We start from the raw sequence: 16,591 nt of genomic DNA, 5'->3' as shown, positions 1-16,591 counted from the left end.
TTTGCATGTCGTTGTGTTGTTATCATCATCAAAACTTTCTTTGAGATGGTTGAACTAATTTGGTTCTAACAAACATGTGGTCTCAAAACCATTTGTGTTGTTACTTCAAGTTAATGTGATGATTATTTGGATTCTGCTGGTGATCCCACTAGTAGAAAAAAGCTTTTTTACATCTGGCGAAAAACACTTTTTACATCTGAGAAATGTCAGATGTAGGCGCACGAGACTTAGTAAGTATACACATTTTACATCTGGCATAGTCAGATGTAAAAAACCACTTTTTACCTCTGACCAAGGCGAAAATCAAATATTATTTTTTAAAAATTAAATTGGACCTTTTACATCTGACCAAGTCCACCAGATGTGAAATCTTAACTTTTTTTTTTTCAAAAACCTGCAGTTTTTTTAATATTTTAAATCTTTTTTTTTTATTAAAAAAAATCTAACCCACAATGCCAACAATATAACATAACTTGCATCAAGAACATAATACTAAAATTCAACATCCGTAGCCAAATTCAACATTCAACATATATATAGTAATAATGTCATTAAAGTATAACCATTGAAATCCAAAATACAAAACATCATAATAATTAATACTAATCCATCCAAAATACAAATTAAAACATCATCATAACTAATCAATTGTAACTTCACACAAACCTAGCTAGCTCCTAATCTTTCCGTCGGCATCATCATAATCTACATCAGGATTATATAGGTCAAGAAAACAAGTTGCCCAACGGTCTCGCAAATCATACAGCTCCTCCTCTGTTAATGTCGTGGGATCATTGAACACCTACAATATGTAAATAACTTAATTCATATGTAAATAACTACAATATGTTAATTAATGTATGGTAAATGAATCATTTATCCAAACAACAGCTAAATGCAAAAGCAAATGTGAATAACACACTGTTTGACCCCTTTCTAGCTAGTGAATCACGCAAGCAACAACCAGCATAGCCATTTAGTGAAGTTTATAGTAGATGCTCAAGAACAACAAATTACTAAGTCATACACTCGTATGCAGGTAAGAAAATCAAGATAAGGCATGACAAGTGACAAGCAACGATTAGTAAGTACAATTGTGTGCTCTAAAACAAATGTTACCTATGCGCTTTCTTGGTCCTAGCTCTAACTGTAATTCTATGATGTATCTCTGTCGAATTTGGATCAAGAGCTGGTTGAGATATCTCCAATCCTTCTTCCTTTACAATCTCAACCTATCTGCAAAACAGATGCCTAATTAATTAATTAATTAATTTGTTCTTTGGGGGGAATATAAAAACAAGAAAAAGAATATAAATATAAATATAACATGTATAATACTTACTTTTCTACCATTTCTGAAGGGTAAACAAAGACTACTTAGCAACTTAATGTGACCTAAATTAATATAAGGATAATATCAGTTGCAAAGAAATTATGGTAGTGATTGAAAACTGAAAAGGTTATAATTTAGTCTTTTACATGAAACATAAATATCATATAGCAAAAATGTACAGAACTTCAACTTGAATCAAGACAAGGCAGTCATATCATATGCTATCATATAAACAAATGCATTCAAAAGTCTACTAACAGAGCCAGGGTCAGGTAGTGTAATATTACTCAAACCATTTGTGACTAGAAGATTAATTTGATAAGTCATATACTTACCACTTTGTTTGGTTTCTAGCAGCAATATGTATGGCCTTGCTACTCCAATCAAGATCCCGCCATCCATCCACATTGGCATCGTAATGGATATTACTAACTCTGAGAAATAAAATGTAACCACTCTCTCAAACCTGAATCATATGGTCATCACAATAAATTAGAAGACAACATTTCAATAGCCACACATTGAAGGAACATTGGCTCAACATATGAACAAAAACATAAGCATAAACACAAACAAGTCACAATAGTAATTTCTACAATACTTTTTTGAATGGCCAAATGAAGCACAAATCACATGTTATGTTAGGTATTGAAATTGAAACAATATAACCAGCCACATAACCGTAAAATGCTATTTATCATATGCCTCCATTGGTACTCAAGAAAACATGGTCATTTGTGCATACACTTACTCTGTCTCTGTATATGCCTGAATCCAACAGAATCAAAGAAATAGTTAATGAAAAAGAGTGGTAACAGGATCACCAAAGCCATTCATTAGCTTCCGGTGACCTAATGAATAAGATCACCAACCTTGAAACATGAAGTCCATGTTCTGTTAGCTAATAACAACCAATGCTTAAACTAGAAAATCAATCCAAATTATCCAATCAACAACACTCACATAGAAAGAGACAAAAGAAGTTAACCTGTGAAACATATATGCAATAACTGAGAAAAAAAGCAATACATGTGCTTGTTGTCACCTAATTTAACATAACTGCTAAAGTCATGAATCAACACCAAAAGCAATCAAAAGCAATAACTTACAAAAGAAATCATAGAAACAAATGCAAATAAAAATAAAAATCAAGAAGAAACCATGAAACAACAGCTGGAACTAAAAACTAAAAAGCTACAAGTCCCAAAAACCATCACCTTACCCAAACTACCAGCAGCAAAAACAGATACAGAACCACAAACAAGAGAACCCAAAACCATACTTAAGGGCCAAACCCCAAAAGACAGACGCCAGGAAACCCAAACCAAAGCAGGCCTTCAAGAATAACATAAACTAAGAATCCAATCACTCAAGAACTGAGCAAGAAAGCACATAAAAACCAGTACCATATGCCAAACAACTTTCACGTTATAGTTAAAGCACATATAGTTAAAGCAAGTGGAACTTTCACGTTATTGATACAAAGAGAGTAAAATCGTTAGTTCACTAATATAATTGAAGAATTGTTTTATCAATAAGCCAACAACTACAGACAAGTTTAACACCTTAAAAAAAATATAAATATGAAGAATCCATACCATAATTGTGTTGAAATGTTTTCCAATTAACCAATGTGAAATAGCACAGAAATTTTTCACAGATTAACTTAAACTTAAACTAAACAAAAGTTTTAAAACCAAAACCATACCGTAACAAATATAAACAGAAATTCTTAAACTAAACAGAAATTCTTCATAGTTATATCTGTTAATTGATATGTGAAAATTCTTCCAATTAACCTAAACTTCAATTCAACTAAACAGAAATTTTAGTTTAATCAAAATAGAACAGAAACAGATCTGCAGAGTTCTAAACTAAGAACACAAACATAACATAATTTTAAGAATAGAAATTGAGAAACTAAGAACTAAAATCAAAGAATAAGAGCTAAACTTTACCACTAAACTTTAACACAAACACAAAGAATAAGAGCTAAAACCAAATCAGGTAACAGTTCAGTAGAAACAAAATAAACCACAAACACAAAGAAACAGTTCAGTAGAAACAAAATCAAGTAACAAACCACAAAGAGCTAAGAGCTAAAACCTTCGATTCGTGAGAAACAAGAGTACGTACCTGAATCGATGTGAAAGAGAAAGACAAGCTTCAATTCGTGAGAGTAGAGGCCGGAGAAAGGAGGACAACCTTCGATTCGTGAGAGTAGAGGCTGGAGAATGAAAGACAACCTTCGATTTGGAGTTAGGGTTCGTGAGGGTAGAGGACGACTGCGCGAGTGAGAGAGAGAGGACGACTGCGCGAGTGAGAGAGAGAGAACGACTGCTGAGATAAGGCGGTGGTGGTGAGTTGATTAAAGGACGGCGCTGAGGTTCAATCTCGTCGCCGGTGGAGGACGGCGCTGGGTTTGCATCGCGAGAGAGAGCTAGGGTTGTATTGTATCGATTTCTTTTTTTTTGTGCGAGTGTTTTTTTGAGGCTAAATATGGCCAGATATATATGTATTTTAGATAATTTTCACCATAATTACAAGATTGCCACCGCGTTTAGTTATTCATCTGGTATATTGAAGTCAGATGTAAAAAGTCTTGTCTATATTTTTTTTACATCTGTGGATATTGAGACCAGATGAAAAGACTACTCCATATAGCGTTTTACATCTGACATATGTTCGTCAGATGTAAAATGCTTAAGTAATATGTCATATTTCTACTAGTGTCCAACTAAGAGTGTCTTAAATACTTTGGAGACTATATGTAATGCTAAAAATTGGACCGTTAATAAAAATAAAGTGCAATTGAGTCCCTAATTATTTCAAAATATTATATTTTTACAAAATGAAGTACGAAAAACTCAAAATTTAATACAAAAATCTAGGGCTCTAATAAAAATAAAGGGCAAGTAGACACCTAATTATTTTAAAATATTATATTTTCACTGAATAAAGCACCAAAAACTCATGTACCAAAAAAAAAAACCCTAAACCCTAAACCAAAATATCAAAGCACCAAAAAATCAAAATTTGGCTAAATTATTGGGCCATGTGTTGTTGGTTTGCTTTCCACAGCCGAATCCAACTTTTCGCACCCCCTGAATATCCTTGGCCATCTCCTGATGTTACCAAACTAACCCTCTTGCTTTCTAGGATGCGAACACTTTTTCGCACTCTAAGTAGCGAGTGTCAATATTTTTAGCTCAAATCCATCCTCTAGAATGAAAAAAAAATCATGAAAAAAGGAATTCGCATTAAAGCGAACTTGGCTGCAGTTTGTTATCTAGAAAGCGAACTTCGCTGCATTTTGCTATCTAGAAAGTGAACTTTGCTGCAGTTTGCTATCCATAAAGTGAATTTAACTGCAGATTGCATTCTATAAAGCGAACTCTCCCCCCCCCCCCCCCCCCCCCCCCCCCCCCAATTTTTGCTACTTACACACTCGCTTTCTAAGTAGCGAGAGGGGTAAATTCGGAATATCAGGGAGTCACATGTATGATGGGGGAGGGCCAAAAGTAGGATTCTCCACAGCCTAGCCGGCCCTAGATCCAATATTCTGAGATATTTTTTTGAATTTTGATTTTTTCAAATTAATTATTTAAGTTAAATTTTGCTACATATGCTTTTTTAGGATATTATTTAATTTATTTATTATTTTGATATTTTTTATTTATCTCTATTTTAATCTTTTTAAATCCATACTAAGAAAATATTAAATACAATATTTCATATTTTTTCTCCGATTCTAAATTGACCATATCAATCCAAAAACAAAATTGACCATATCAATAGATTTCTATATAAATAAATTGACCATATCAATAGATTTCTATTTATAAAATAATAAATATAAATATTATTTATTCATATAAAAATTTATTCAAAAGAATATATTTAGTAAAAGATTTAATGAGATCCAATACTTAACATATTTTAATCAATTTGTTATGATTCAAAATTAACGTACAGAGCCCAAAGACACTTAGATTAGATGGTGCGAATGTAATTTAATCCAGATTTTGGATTCGATTTCCCGTGTAATTGCACGCCGAGGATATATAACTAATTTACACAAAAAAAAATAAAATAAAGAATCACATCATAGGTTCTCTCTCTTCAAATTATAATAGTGTGCTCCCAATTTCCAATATATATCTATCCACTCATTCACATAAATCAATATCTCTTATACATTTTATCTTAATTTGAGGCAATATTGATCTATTACTCTGGTGAGTTTACATAATCTTGTAATTTAATTATTATCGTTCCTTCCAACTTCAATATGTGATATAGTTTTCGATTTTCTATTATCAAGTTATATATCTTAATTCTACGCAAACCTAAGTCTTTTTCTAATATTGATTTTATTAGAGTTTTACTATTTATTTTTTTATAACATTAGAGTTTTACTATTACTCTATTGAAGTTGTTCATTATGGCTAGCTCATATGCATCAGGAAGTGGCTGTTGGCTGCTCTAATCGACGAGTACCACTTGTAACTGAAACCCTAAATTATATACTCATTTAATAGAAATATGTTGTAGCGAATTTTACCATCGAAGACGTATCCGTCACTTGAAAAATTCCATTATCAAATTTTTGTGTGTTTATTATCGTTTGCTTTCGTTATTATTTTCTTTTATTACTAGTTGTTCTGACGGAAGTTTATATACTCTTAATGTAACCATATTTCCTTTCAACTCCAAAATAGGTGTTATTTTTTTTCGTCTTTTTGTTATCAAATTATCTGAATTCAAAATTCAAGTTGTTTGTTATCTTTTTTATATTTTCAAACAATATATTGTATTACAAGAAAAACAACATGATTGATACAGTATATAGTTAATTCTTAGACAAAGAGTCCTAAAATTTTCAAGCAAAATGTTTTATAATATTACCGGTCACCATCAAGTCTCCTAATTTTTTTTATTTCTTTTCGAATTTGTGTGTTAACTATTATATCAACATTTACATTTGTACAAAATATGTGGCTGACGGATGACCAGAGTAAAATGTAGTTGGTCAAATAATGATTGACATTAGACTCGATGAGAGGATCTAGTTTGATCATCTGCAACTGTGATTGAGGGGCTGAAACCGCTTGATCCAATGGATTAGATAGTGGTAGTGAAAACCAATATATATATATATATATATATATATATATATATATATATATATATATATATATATATATATTATGATAACTGCACTAAAGATATGGATATGGTTAAAAAATATATTAAGTTTTTTTTTAAGGAATATTAAGTTGTTATATATCATAGAAATTTAAGCAAATATTTTATTATTGTTTTTTTTAAAGTTTTTTTTTATTATTATTGTTTAATACTCCCGCCGTTTCAAATTACTTGTCATTTTAGAAAAAATTGTTTTAAATTACTTGTCGTTTTGATAATTTAAGGTTATATTTTGTCTATTATACCCTCGTGTAAATTCCAAATATTTAGGAGTAGTTGTTGAAATTGAAACTGAAAAAAGATTTAATGTATATTTGAAAAACTAAGTTTTTTTTAAAAAAATTATTTGGTACATAACATATTAATTTTTTTTGGTACATAACATATTAAATTTATTGGAAAGAGAAAATGTGTGCAAAAAAAAATTATTGGTGAATTACAATAAGGGTATAATAGGAGAATAAGATGCAAAAATATATTTTCTTAATTTCTTGTTTTTTTTCTTCTAAAACGACAAGTAATTTGAAACGGATGGAGTACCTACCAATGCTTACCAAAAAAAAACTACCAATGTTTTTTTTTATTATTGTTTAAAATGACCAATTTATTTATTTAAGATGTAATTCAATATTTATTTTTGTTATATTCATCAATTTGCATTATGTAACGTGTCTATATTGCATAATAATTATGTTGATTGATTTTTGAGATAATTAGAGCATATATTATATTTTTAAAAACAATCTTCATCTTATTTTATTTTATTTTACTTTATTGGTAGGTATTGATTTTTATATATTATTTAAACACAAAAAACAAGTTAACATGGAGGCTATCAACAGTGGTGAAATTGAAACACAACAATATTTTGTCCCAATAAAAGTGAGTTCTAGAATGAAAAATCAGCCAAAGATTCATTATGATATTTACCATAAGAGTGGTAACAAGTTTGTTGACCAACAACATAATGAAAAGAGAGGTGTGAATTTTGAAGAGTATTCTATTGAGAAGAGAATAAAGATCGACCCCTTGATGCAAAATCAAACATTGGTTTCAAAAATAGATGAAAGTGGTTTATTTGTTTTTGATGAACTTGACATGAGGGGTATTTTGGCCTTAAAAGAAAACTTAAGACTTGCCAATCTTCGTAGTCTTGCTGAGGTGATATTTATTTGCATTTTCTTTCTTTTTCGCTTTTTTACTTTGATTTCTATACTTTCACCTTATTTATATTATAGTTTCTTAATTATTTGTGTGATAGTACGTATGATTAAGTTTTACTGAATTGCTTTGTCACGCAGTTTCTTTCTTCTTGAATTTTTTAAATTTATAGCTTAAAAAAATATTGTTATACTTATTTTAATCTTTTGAGAAGAGTTCAAAGATCATGCGTACCTATGTTGTCTCTCTTATGTCTATTGATTAGTTTTCAAAAGGATTGATTTTGTAAAGTATTAACGGCGTAACTTGTTGCACGTGTGTCTTTCACTCATGTGTAATTATTTTGGGTATATATATGTTAATATAAATCTAAATAGTGGGTTGATAAAAAATCTTATATAAAATAATAACAAATAATTTTAAAAACATACTTCCACTAGTCCTAATTATAAGAAAATATTTACTTTTTAGATACATTCAAAATGTGATGTATCTAGCCAATAATATGGACTAGATATATTAAACTTTCCTTGTTCAAAAAAAGATATATTAAACTTTCAATGTATCTAAAAAGCGAATCTCTTCTTATAACTAGGACCGGAGGGAGTAGCATATATAATATATACATCCAATTTTATTATAATAATAATTTTTTATATTATTTTATTCTTTTATATTATTTTTGTATATTTATAATATATACTATCTTAAAAAATTGTTTGTGTAGATTTTTTATTTTTTAAGAAACCTAGTGGCTAGAATTTCACATTTTTTTCAGGTGAATAAGTGGAAATACTAGAGTTCAAACCTTGATCCCTACAATAATAAATGGAAGTACCGAGTTCAATACAATAATATGCAATGTCATTGTCAAGTGAGCTAAACTCAAGGAAACGTTTGTGTGGATGTCTTATATATTCTTTCTGCATCTCTTTTTTTTTTTTTAATGTTTGTAAATCGGTTATCGAGTAAATCCCATATTTCTTTTTTTGGTTACATAGTAAATCCCATATTTCAAATTAACATATTAATTTTTCTCTGAGTGGATTAATTTTAATATTTAGATCAAAATATAGTTACATTCTTCAAGATTGATCATTTAAACATTCATTTGTAACTTAGTATTTTATTAATTTTTTATCCTGATAATATAACAACTTCATTTCGAATAGAAAGAGAAGAATCAAATCAAGAATCAGCGAAAGAAGATGCGTAATAAAAAGAATGTTGACACATTTTTTATGACTAGCAAGGTACATATATAATTCTTTTGACTTAGCCTTCAATTTCATGATTTTGAACCCACTTGAGTTGATGCATTGGTATTGGCTTGGGACCTGGGAGTGTGCTCCTCTTGAGGTCTGAGGTTTGATTCTCTCTGACGTCAATTTGAGTGGGCTAATTTAGCTTCTTCAAAAAAAAAATTCATGATTTTGAATTGCGGTATTACTTGTTGTACGTATTCATCTTGATACACTCCCAAATGTATAAATTGCATTTAATTTTTTGGATATTTATTGGTTATATTTCACTACAGGAGGAGTATATGACATTCATATTTTTTTTATTTATTTAAATTTTTTTTTGTAGGTTAATAAAAATGGCATTGATGGTGAGTACATTCCAGGACTCACAACATCAACATATCTAATCAATAAGCTTCAAGATTTGGCTAAAGTTGGTATAGATAAGGTATTAAATTTTATGCCTATAATATTTGTTTCATTTTTCTAAGTCAATTTTATATGTAATTAAAAATGGAAATAAACCCTCTCATGTGTGTAATTTTTAAATGAGAGAGTATAGAATGATTTATTAGCATTCAAAATAAAAAGAAACGCACTCAAGAGCACTTATATTAGATGAGATGATACTAGTCTATTTTGGCTTAACCAAGGTTCTGGGTTCGATCCCTGACTTGGCCCTGCAATAGTGTTAAAACTTTTAGGGAAAATTTGTCATCCATTTGGATCCCACAAGACTCGAAAGATTAGTCTCTATAGTTGCACGCAAATGATACACTTAACTCGATCCACAATATCGAAGTCCAGTCCCTCTTTCTTTATTCAAAAAGGCTTTTCGCCCTCAACTTTGTGCCTTGAGGCTGGCTTTGAGGAAGAAAAGCCGCTGTCAACTCCAAAACCTCGGGGTCGGATCCTGCCCCACGTGGTCCTCACTTCAGGTCCCCCACATTTCTCTTCCTTTGTTTGATTTCCCTCAAATCTCTTGCCCCTTCTAGGTCAGGTTCGTATTCAAACCTTCTTTCCAAATCAGTCCTTGTTCATTTCATTCGTGGTGCTCTTGGCACAATGGTCTAATCTGGAGAATGCTGCAATCCAAAAGAGATGAGAGAATTTAAATTTGCATAGCCGTTCACTAAATTGTTAAACAATAGAAAATTTTGCACTTCATCGTCCCCCCACGAATTCGGGTGCCAGGCTGCCAGCCAATCCAATTAAAGATTGCCCGCCAAAATTCTTTGGCAACGCGACAAGCAAAAAACGTATGATTAAGCGATTTAACTTCGCTAAAGTAGAAGACGCAACATTGCTGATGCAGATCCGTTAACATCCCTCGTTGCCATAAATTCAGTCTTGTCGGAAGACTATCCTGACAAAGTCTCCAGCTGAAAACAATGACTTTAGAAGGTACCTTTACCTTTGCCTGCCACAACCTGCACAATGCAACAACAAGATTGTTGTATAGCTGATTTTTGATAACGCGACTGCATATCACCGCGTAACAACTACTAACAGTGAACTCGTGCTTCTGTTCGTGTAGCCAACATAATCTGTCATCAGATTGGTCATTTAAGGTTGTTGCCTATAAACATGACACTAGCTCCGCGAGAGAAGCCTTTTCAACAGCTTCCATTCTTCCAATTTTGGATAAACTAGTCTCACATTCCTAGACACTGTGAGACTAGTTTATCCATGTCAATTATTTTACCTTCCTTGTTTGTCGCGATCTGAAACAAACGGCGAAATCTATACTTCTGCAGTATGTCCCCCAATCCAAGTATCTTTCCGAGAGTAAATTTTGTCCAAATTCTCACTTTTATGTCTTTTTTAGTCTTTAGCTTATACTAGTATAAGTATTATACTAATATTTTGTTGACCTTAGGTTAATTTTATGAAAGGACAAGTCTCTGTAGCTCTTTCTTCTTCTCCAAGGTACATTATCAACAAACCTCTTAAAAAATATAGTGTAATTCAAATGATTTGTAACTTAGTTAAAAAGAAATTATTTTCTTAGTTTGGTATGCAAGGATATTAGTGATGGACAAGAAGCTATCAACATAATTGTAACCAATGAATTCGATGATCCTCCGGTTGCACCTGCAGGTAAGTTCAATCATGTTATCTATCCGAGAACACTAGTTATGATGTTTCATTTTATTCTCCTTCTATATTCTCGGTTAAGTATTAAGAATAATATTTTGTGAATTGTGTACGCTGTCAAATCACTTTATTTTATATATAAAAAATGACATTGACGATGTTTTAAAATTTTAGGTTTTACATATATTACATCAAATCAAGTTGCAAAACACGTTAAAGTTCCGTCTAGAACTTCTGGATGTCATTGCCAAAGAAGTTGCAGAAATATTAAAACGTGCTCTTGTGCTAATTATATTAAAGGCTCTAAATTTCCATACAGTAATAATGGCAGGTAATAATTTAGATTTGTGTTTTTTTTTTTTATTGTTATTGAAGACTCGTACCTTCTCTAAAAAAAACTATAATTTCACTTGTATTAAATGATAACAAATATATCTATGATGTTCAATCTTCTTAAAATTAAGTTTCTAACTAACATCTAATCAATTATTTTTTGTAGATTGATTGAGCCTCGAGACATCATTGTTGAATGTGGGCCACAATGCGGATGTGGACCTACTTGTGGAAATAAAATTTCCCAAAAGACATTGAAATATCGACTTGAAGTAATTTACCATTTTATCCCCAACCTCTATCTACACTCGATTACCATTATTGTCTATATTAAAATATGTGAATTAACTAAAACGTCATTCTTTTACACAGGTTTATCGTACAACCAAGAAAGGTTGGGCCGTAAGAACATGGGACTTTATCCCCTCAGGTGCACCAGTAATAGAGTATATTGGTGTACTTGATAGGGATGATATGTTAGATAATTCTATTGAAAATGATTACATATTTGATATTGATTGTTTACACACAATCAATGAGATAGATGGAAGAGAGGTAAGAATACAAATACTCTCCTTTATTTGAAATTTATCTTGGTTCTCTTAATTATATAATATAAAGCTTATTATAAATTCACAATGAATTTGACAAAAAAAAAAACACAACTTAAAATCTATTTATTAATATCATAATATATAATATATTGGATATTATATATGCATTTATTTTAATGAAATTCTCTAGTATGTTTATTAAGAAAAAAATAATATTTTTTTTCAATGTTTTTCTTTACAGCGACGGTTGGGTGGTGTATCACTCCCTACTAAAGAAATTTCTAAACAAAGCGACGAGTATATAAAAAAGGATCCGGAATTTTGTATAGATGCTGGTTCTTTTGGTAATGTTTCAAGATTTATCAATCATGGATGTACACCAAACCTCTTTGTACAATGTGTTCTAAGTAACCACCTAGATGTTAAACTAGCTCGTGTGATGTTATTTGCAGCAGAAGACATACCTCCCTATCAGGTAATAAAGATCGCTAATGTGATACTCCCTCTCGTCCTAATAGAAAGACTGTTTTATCGAATAAATATGTTAATTTTTGTTGATCAAATTTTCTTTTATATTTATGACCAAAGAAAGTATGATTTTCCACCAAAAAAGAAAGTATGATTTAATTACATCATCTAATTATTGAATTTCATAAATTTTGGACACTTTTTTTTTATGACTACTTCATGTTGAGTATTTAATAAACAATTTTTATTTGTTAACTTTAACAGGAACTCACCTATGACTATGGTTATAGACTTGATAGTGTGGTTGGTTCTGATGGAAATATTAAGCAAATGCAATGTCATTGTGGTTCAGAGGAATGTCGTAAGCGCTTGTACTAATTTAGTATTGAAATTGTAAGACATTCATTAGATTCAAGAGTATTGGCTTATGTAATTTTACACTAGTTGCTAGTTCAGTGGTAGGAAAAATATCATCGAACATTCAGAATATGAAACCTGCTCGTAGAGGATAATTATAATTTATATAAACTTTTATGTATTTTGAGAATTTTTTTTTTGTCACTATAATTGTGTATTTTATTAAAATTCGAAATATATTTTGTAGTCAAAATATATTTATACTATTTTTTAGTCTCCACCTGCAAAAAAATTCTGAATCTACCACCGGCCATTATTAATTTTGAGAAGATTAATGAGTTTAGTCACAAAAGAGGACACATTGATAATCTAGTGGCAAGTTGAGGGGCAAGATGGTAATTGTTCATAGAGAGTATAAATAAAAAAACTAAGGCGAAATGAGTTATTTTCCAACATGAAGTTTGCATGAAGTTATTTTCTAGACATCAAGTTTGAGCTCTTGAATGTGAGATTCAGCCCTTCATTATTATCTTGAAACCAGAAAAGGCAAGTTAGGAGAGAATCAAATAGAAATATGAAAGAAAGTTTGAGGACAAGCTAGACTTCTAGCTGTCAATGGATATTCATGGGCGCGGATACTATAATATCCGTGTCCACTCCATTAGATAAATATGATATCCATATTTGTTCCATATTGGTGTGGGTATCCACTAAGCGGGTAATCTGCGAATTTTGAGGTATCCGCAGATATTAACATATATTCATGGATGATAATTTGTTAAAAAAAATATTTGTTTTCTAATTACCTAAAATTTCTTAAAAGAAGTAAAAAAAAATATTAACACATAATAATTTTCATACATTTCACTTTCAATTTAACATGTACTTTCATTTTTCTTCTTTTTACCAAAACTTAATATAATATCCATATATTTTTCTTTTAAAAAAATAACATTAATATACATACATTTCTAACTAAAATAAAATTCATCACAAAGTTATGCGAAATATAAAAATCTCTTTTATATTTAATAAATAAGGATATTTAAGTAATTTCTTATTTATTAGCGGGTACGGATATCCGCGGGCGTGGATACCATTAAATCCGTATCCATATCCATTAAGTATCGAGTAATTAAAATATCCATTTATTTCATCCGCGGATATCCGTGAAGTTATCCGTCCCGTATCCATGGTGGATTTTATCCACGGATATTTGTGTATACGGATATTTTTGTCATCCCTAAATTAGAAGTTCATCTATATTTGAAGTCAGTTCCTTTTAAGTTATGATCTCTAAGTTAGATTGATGTGGAAATTAGTATTAGAGTTTAGAAATTACATGCATGAGTATTTAATATTTCTCTTATATACTCTCCATAGAAAATCTCCAATTCATGAATGATAGTGTAATTAAATATGCGATAAACATTAGTAATTCCACTTTTTTGTCACATGATGGTTAATTGGAGACCTTAGAATTATTCCATGGGAAAGGGAATAGGGAAATTACCATGGATCCATTGCATGTTAGATTACTAAATTCTAAAAGTAATTAAATAATCAACTACCCAAGACTAAAGTCTAAAGAAACCAACTCTGGTATTTGTTGATGAATTTCAAGCTTTTCCCCCCAAATTTTCCATTTGATAGTATTAGATTATGGTTTAATTAAATAATTTAGAAGTAGAATTTATATTATAATTTGAGCATTTATTATCGGGTAAATAGGTTTTCACCTTGCAAAGTATGCGAGTTTTGGTTTATTCTCTGCAAAAAAATAAAATTGAATTACACATGTAATATGAAAATATCTCTGGACCTCGTCATAAAAAATGTTGACTTAAGATTTCATCCTTATAGTAGTCATATATATAGTAGTCCGCGGTGGAGCCGACGGCTACTTGAACAACCTCGATTGGGTTATATGGGTGATGCCGCCACAAATGAATAAAAATTAGAATTTGAGCATTTTTTTTGTTCAAATTCACTATTTAATTCTAATGGATGAATTTTTAGCTTATTATTTTCTTCCTTAACTAGCAGGACACCCGTGCGTCCGCACGGGAGTCGCGGCGTTGCCGCTCCTCACTTGATAAGATAAAATAGTAATTTATTGGGAAGTAGATTAAAAGATTAAAAAAATAGAAAGATATAATATTTGGTAAAAAAAATAGAAAAAGAACAATGGTAAAACTATCACAAAAAAACCTTATGTCTCCGTATTAATATTTGAATATAAATAATAATGTAGAAATTATGGAAAAATAGGCTACCTTATTAATATATTAGTAAAAATATAGGCCTTGTAAAAACCACCAAAAAATTAGGTCCTTGTATTAAACATATGAGTATAAATATATCCTTTTAAAATTATTAAAAAATAGGTAATCTTGTTAATATGTTAGTGAAAATATAGGTCTCACAAAAATTATCAAAATAATTAGGTCACCGTAGAAATCACAAAAAAAAAGGTTTCCATATTAATATATGAGTATTTTATAGGTTCCGTAGATGTTATAAAAGAACGGACAAACGTATTAATATGAGTAAAAAACATAGGTCCCGCATAAACTACACAAAAGATCAGGTTATCATATATTAATATATGAGTATAAATATAAGTTCACAAAAAATAGTTAAAAACTGAAAATTTTATTAATAAGTGTAAAAACATAGGCCCTGCGTACGTGTATGATATAAACTGTTGTTGTTTTGTTTGGCACACCTTGAGCCAATGAGGACTCGTTATTAATAATAAAATTCATTTTAGTTTGTTCAAAAAAAAAAAAAACAGGCACCGCAGAAATCACACAAAAGATTATATCTTTCTGTTAATGCATGAGTATAAATATATGTCAAGAATGAACAATCTTATTAATATATTAATAAAAAAAAATATATGTCTCGTAAAAATGAACAAAATAATTAGGTCCTTGTATTAATATTTGATCTAGTATAACCCGCAAAATTATAAAAAAATAAACAACTTTATTAATATATGATTAAAATTATAAGTCTCGTAGAAATCACAAAAAAAGAAGTTTATCTTATTAATTCATGAGTATAAATATATATAGGTCCTACATAAATTATTAAAGAACTTAATAAGAGAAAAAACATATGCCACTTTTTGCTTTTTCATAGCCGCCCCACAACAACAACATAGTAAACCCTAATTTTTGCTTTTTATTCTTGTTCATCTTCCAAAGATGGGTGATTTTGGATCAATTTTTATCTGAAATCACCCCCTTTTGATTGTTTTATATTTTTTTATTTAAATAAGTGATTTTCACACATTCTTATGTTTTATTTGAGTTTTCTTTTGTTGTTCTTGTCTGATGTTGTTTTAATTCCGTCTTAGTGCAGAGTTTTTTGTCTTGAGTTCGCGTCTTTGTACGGTGTTCGGTTTAATTCCGTTGTAGAACGATGTTTGTTTTGTTCAGATTTGCAGATTTGACCCGATTCAGATTCAGTGCAGATTCACATGTACTCTACTTACTTGAATAAATGAATATTGTTTGTTGTTAGTCTAAAAAAAAAGGAAAAACATAGGTCTCATAGAATTCACACGAAAGATTATGTCCCCGTATTAATATATGACTATAACTCGTAAAATTATAAAAAAAATAAACAATTTTACTAATATATGAGTAAAAATATAAGACCCGTAGATATATCCAAAAAAATTAGGTTCCCGTATTAATATGAATATAACCCGTAAAATTATTAAAAAAAATAGGCAACATAATATTTTAGTCCTTTTTTTATCCAATAATTTTCTTCCGCATAGAAAAATCTCATAAGAACGAAAGTCATATCTTTCTTGTGTGATT

General features: G+C 30.1%; 2 protein-coding genes across 2 annotated transcripts; one reads left to right on the top strand and one right to left on the bottom strand.

Moving 5' to 3' along the window:
* Nucleotides 1-1,219: 1,219 nt before the first annotated feature.
* LOC123892022 lies at nucleotides 1,220-4,455 on the bottom strand. Its single transcript, XM_045941877.1, has 5 exons — nucleotides 4,406-4,455; nucleotides 3,470-3,826; nucleotides 1,669-1,799; nucleotides 1,343-1,395; nucleotides 1,220-1,236 (listed from the first exon to the last, which is right to left on the bottom strand). The coding sequence occupies exons 1-5, from the start codon at nucleotides 4,453-4,455 to the stop codon at nucleotides 1,228-1,230; spliced, it is 600 nt and encodes a 199-aa protein (XP_045797833.1). The 3' UTR covers nucleotides 1,220-1,227.
* A 2,911-nt stretch (nucleotides 4,456-7,366) lies between these two features.
* LOC123892021 (histone-lysine N-methyltransferase, H3 lysine-9 specific SUVH4-like) lies at nucleotides 7,367-12,776 on the top strand. The gene is made up of 10 exons (XM_045941876.1): nucleotides 7,367-7,702; nucleotides 8,875-8,955; nucleotides 9,293-9,394; nucleotides 10,826-10,875; nucleotides 10,958-11,046; nucleotides 11,218-11,374; nucleotides 11,543-11,648; nucleotides 11,749-11,931; nucleotides 12,172-12,405; nucleotides 12,663-12,776. Exons 1-10 carry the CDS (start codon nucleotides 7,367-7,369, stop codon nucleotides 12,774-12,776), a joined length of 1,452 nt encoding a protein of 483 aa, XP_045797832.1.
* Nucleotides 12,777-16,591: the final 3,815 nt, after the last annotated feature.

Source organism: Trifolium pratense, linkage group LG6 (assembly GCF_020283565.1).
Source record: "Trifolium pratense cultivar HEN17-A07 linkage group LG6, ARS_RC_1.1, whole genome shotgun sequence".
Classification (NCBI taxonomy): domain Eukaryota; kingdom Viridiplantae; phylum Streptophyta; class Magnoliopsida; order Fabales; family Fabaceae; genus Trifolium; species Trifolium pratense.
This window is presented reverse-complemented; position numbering and strand designations above follow the sequence as displayed.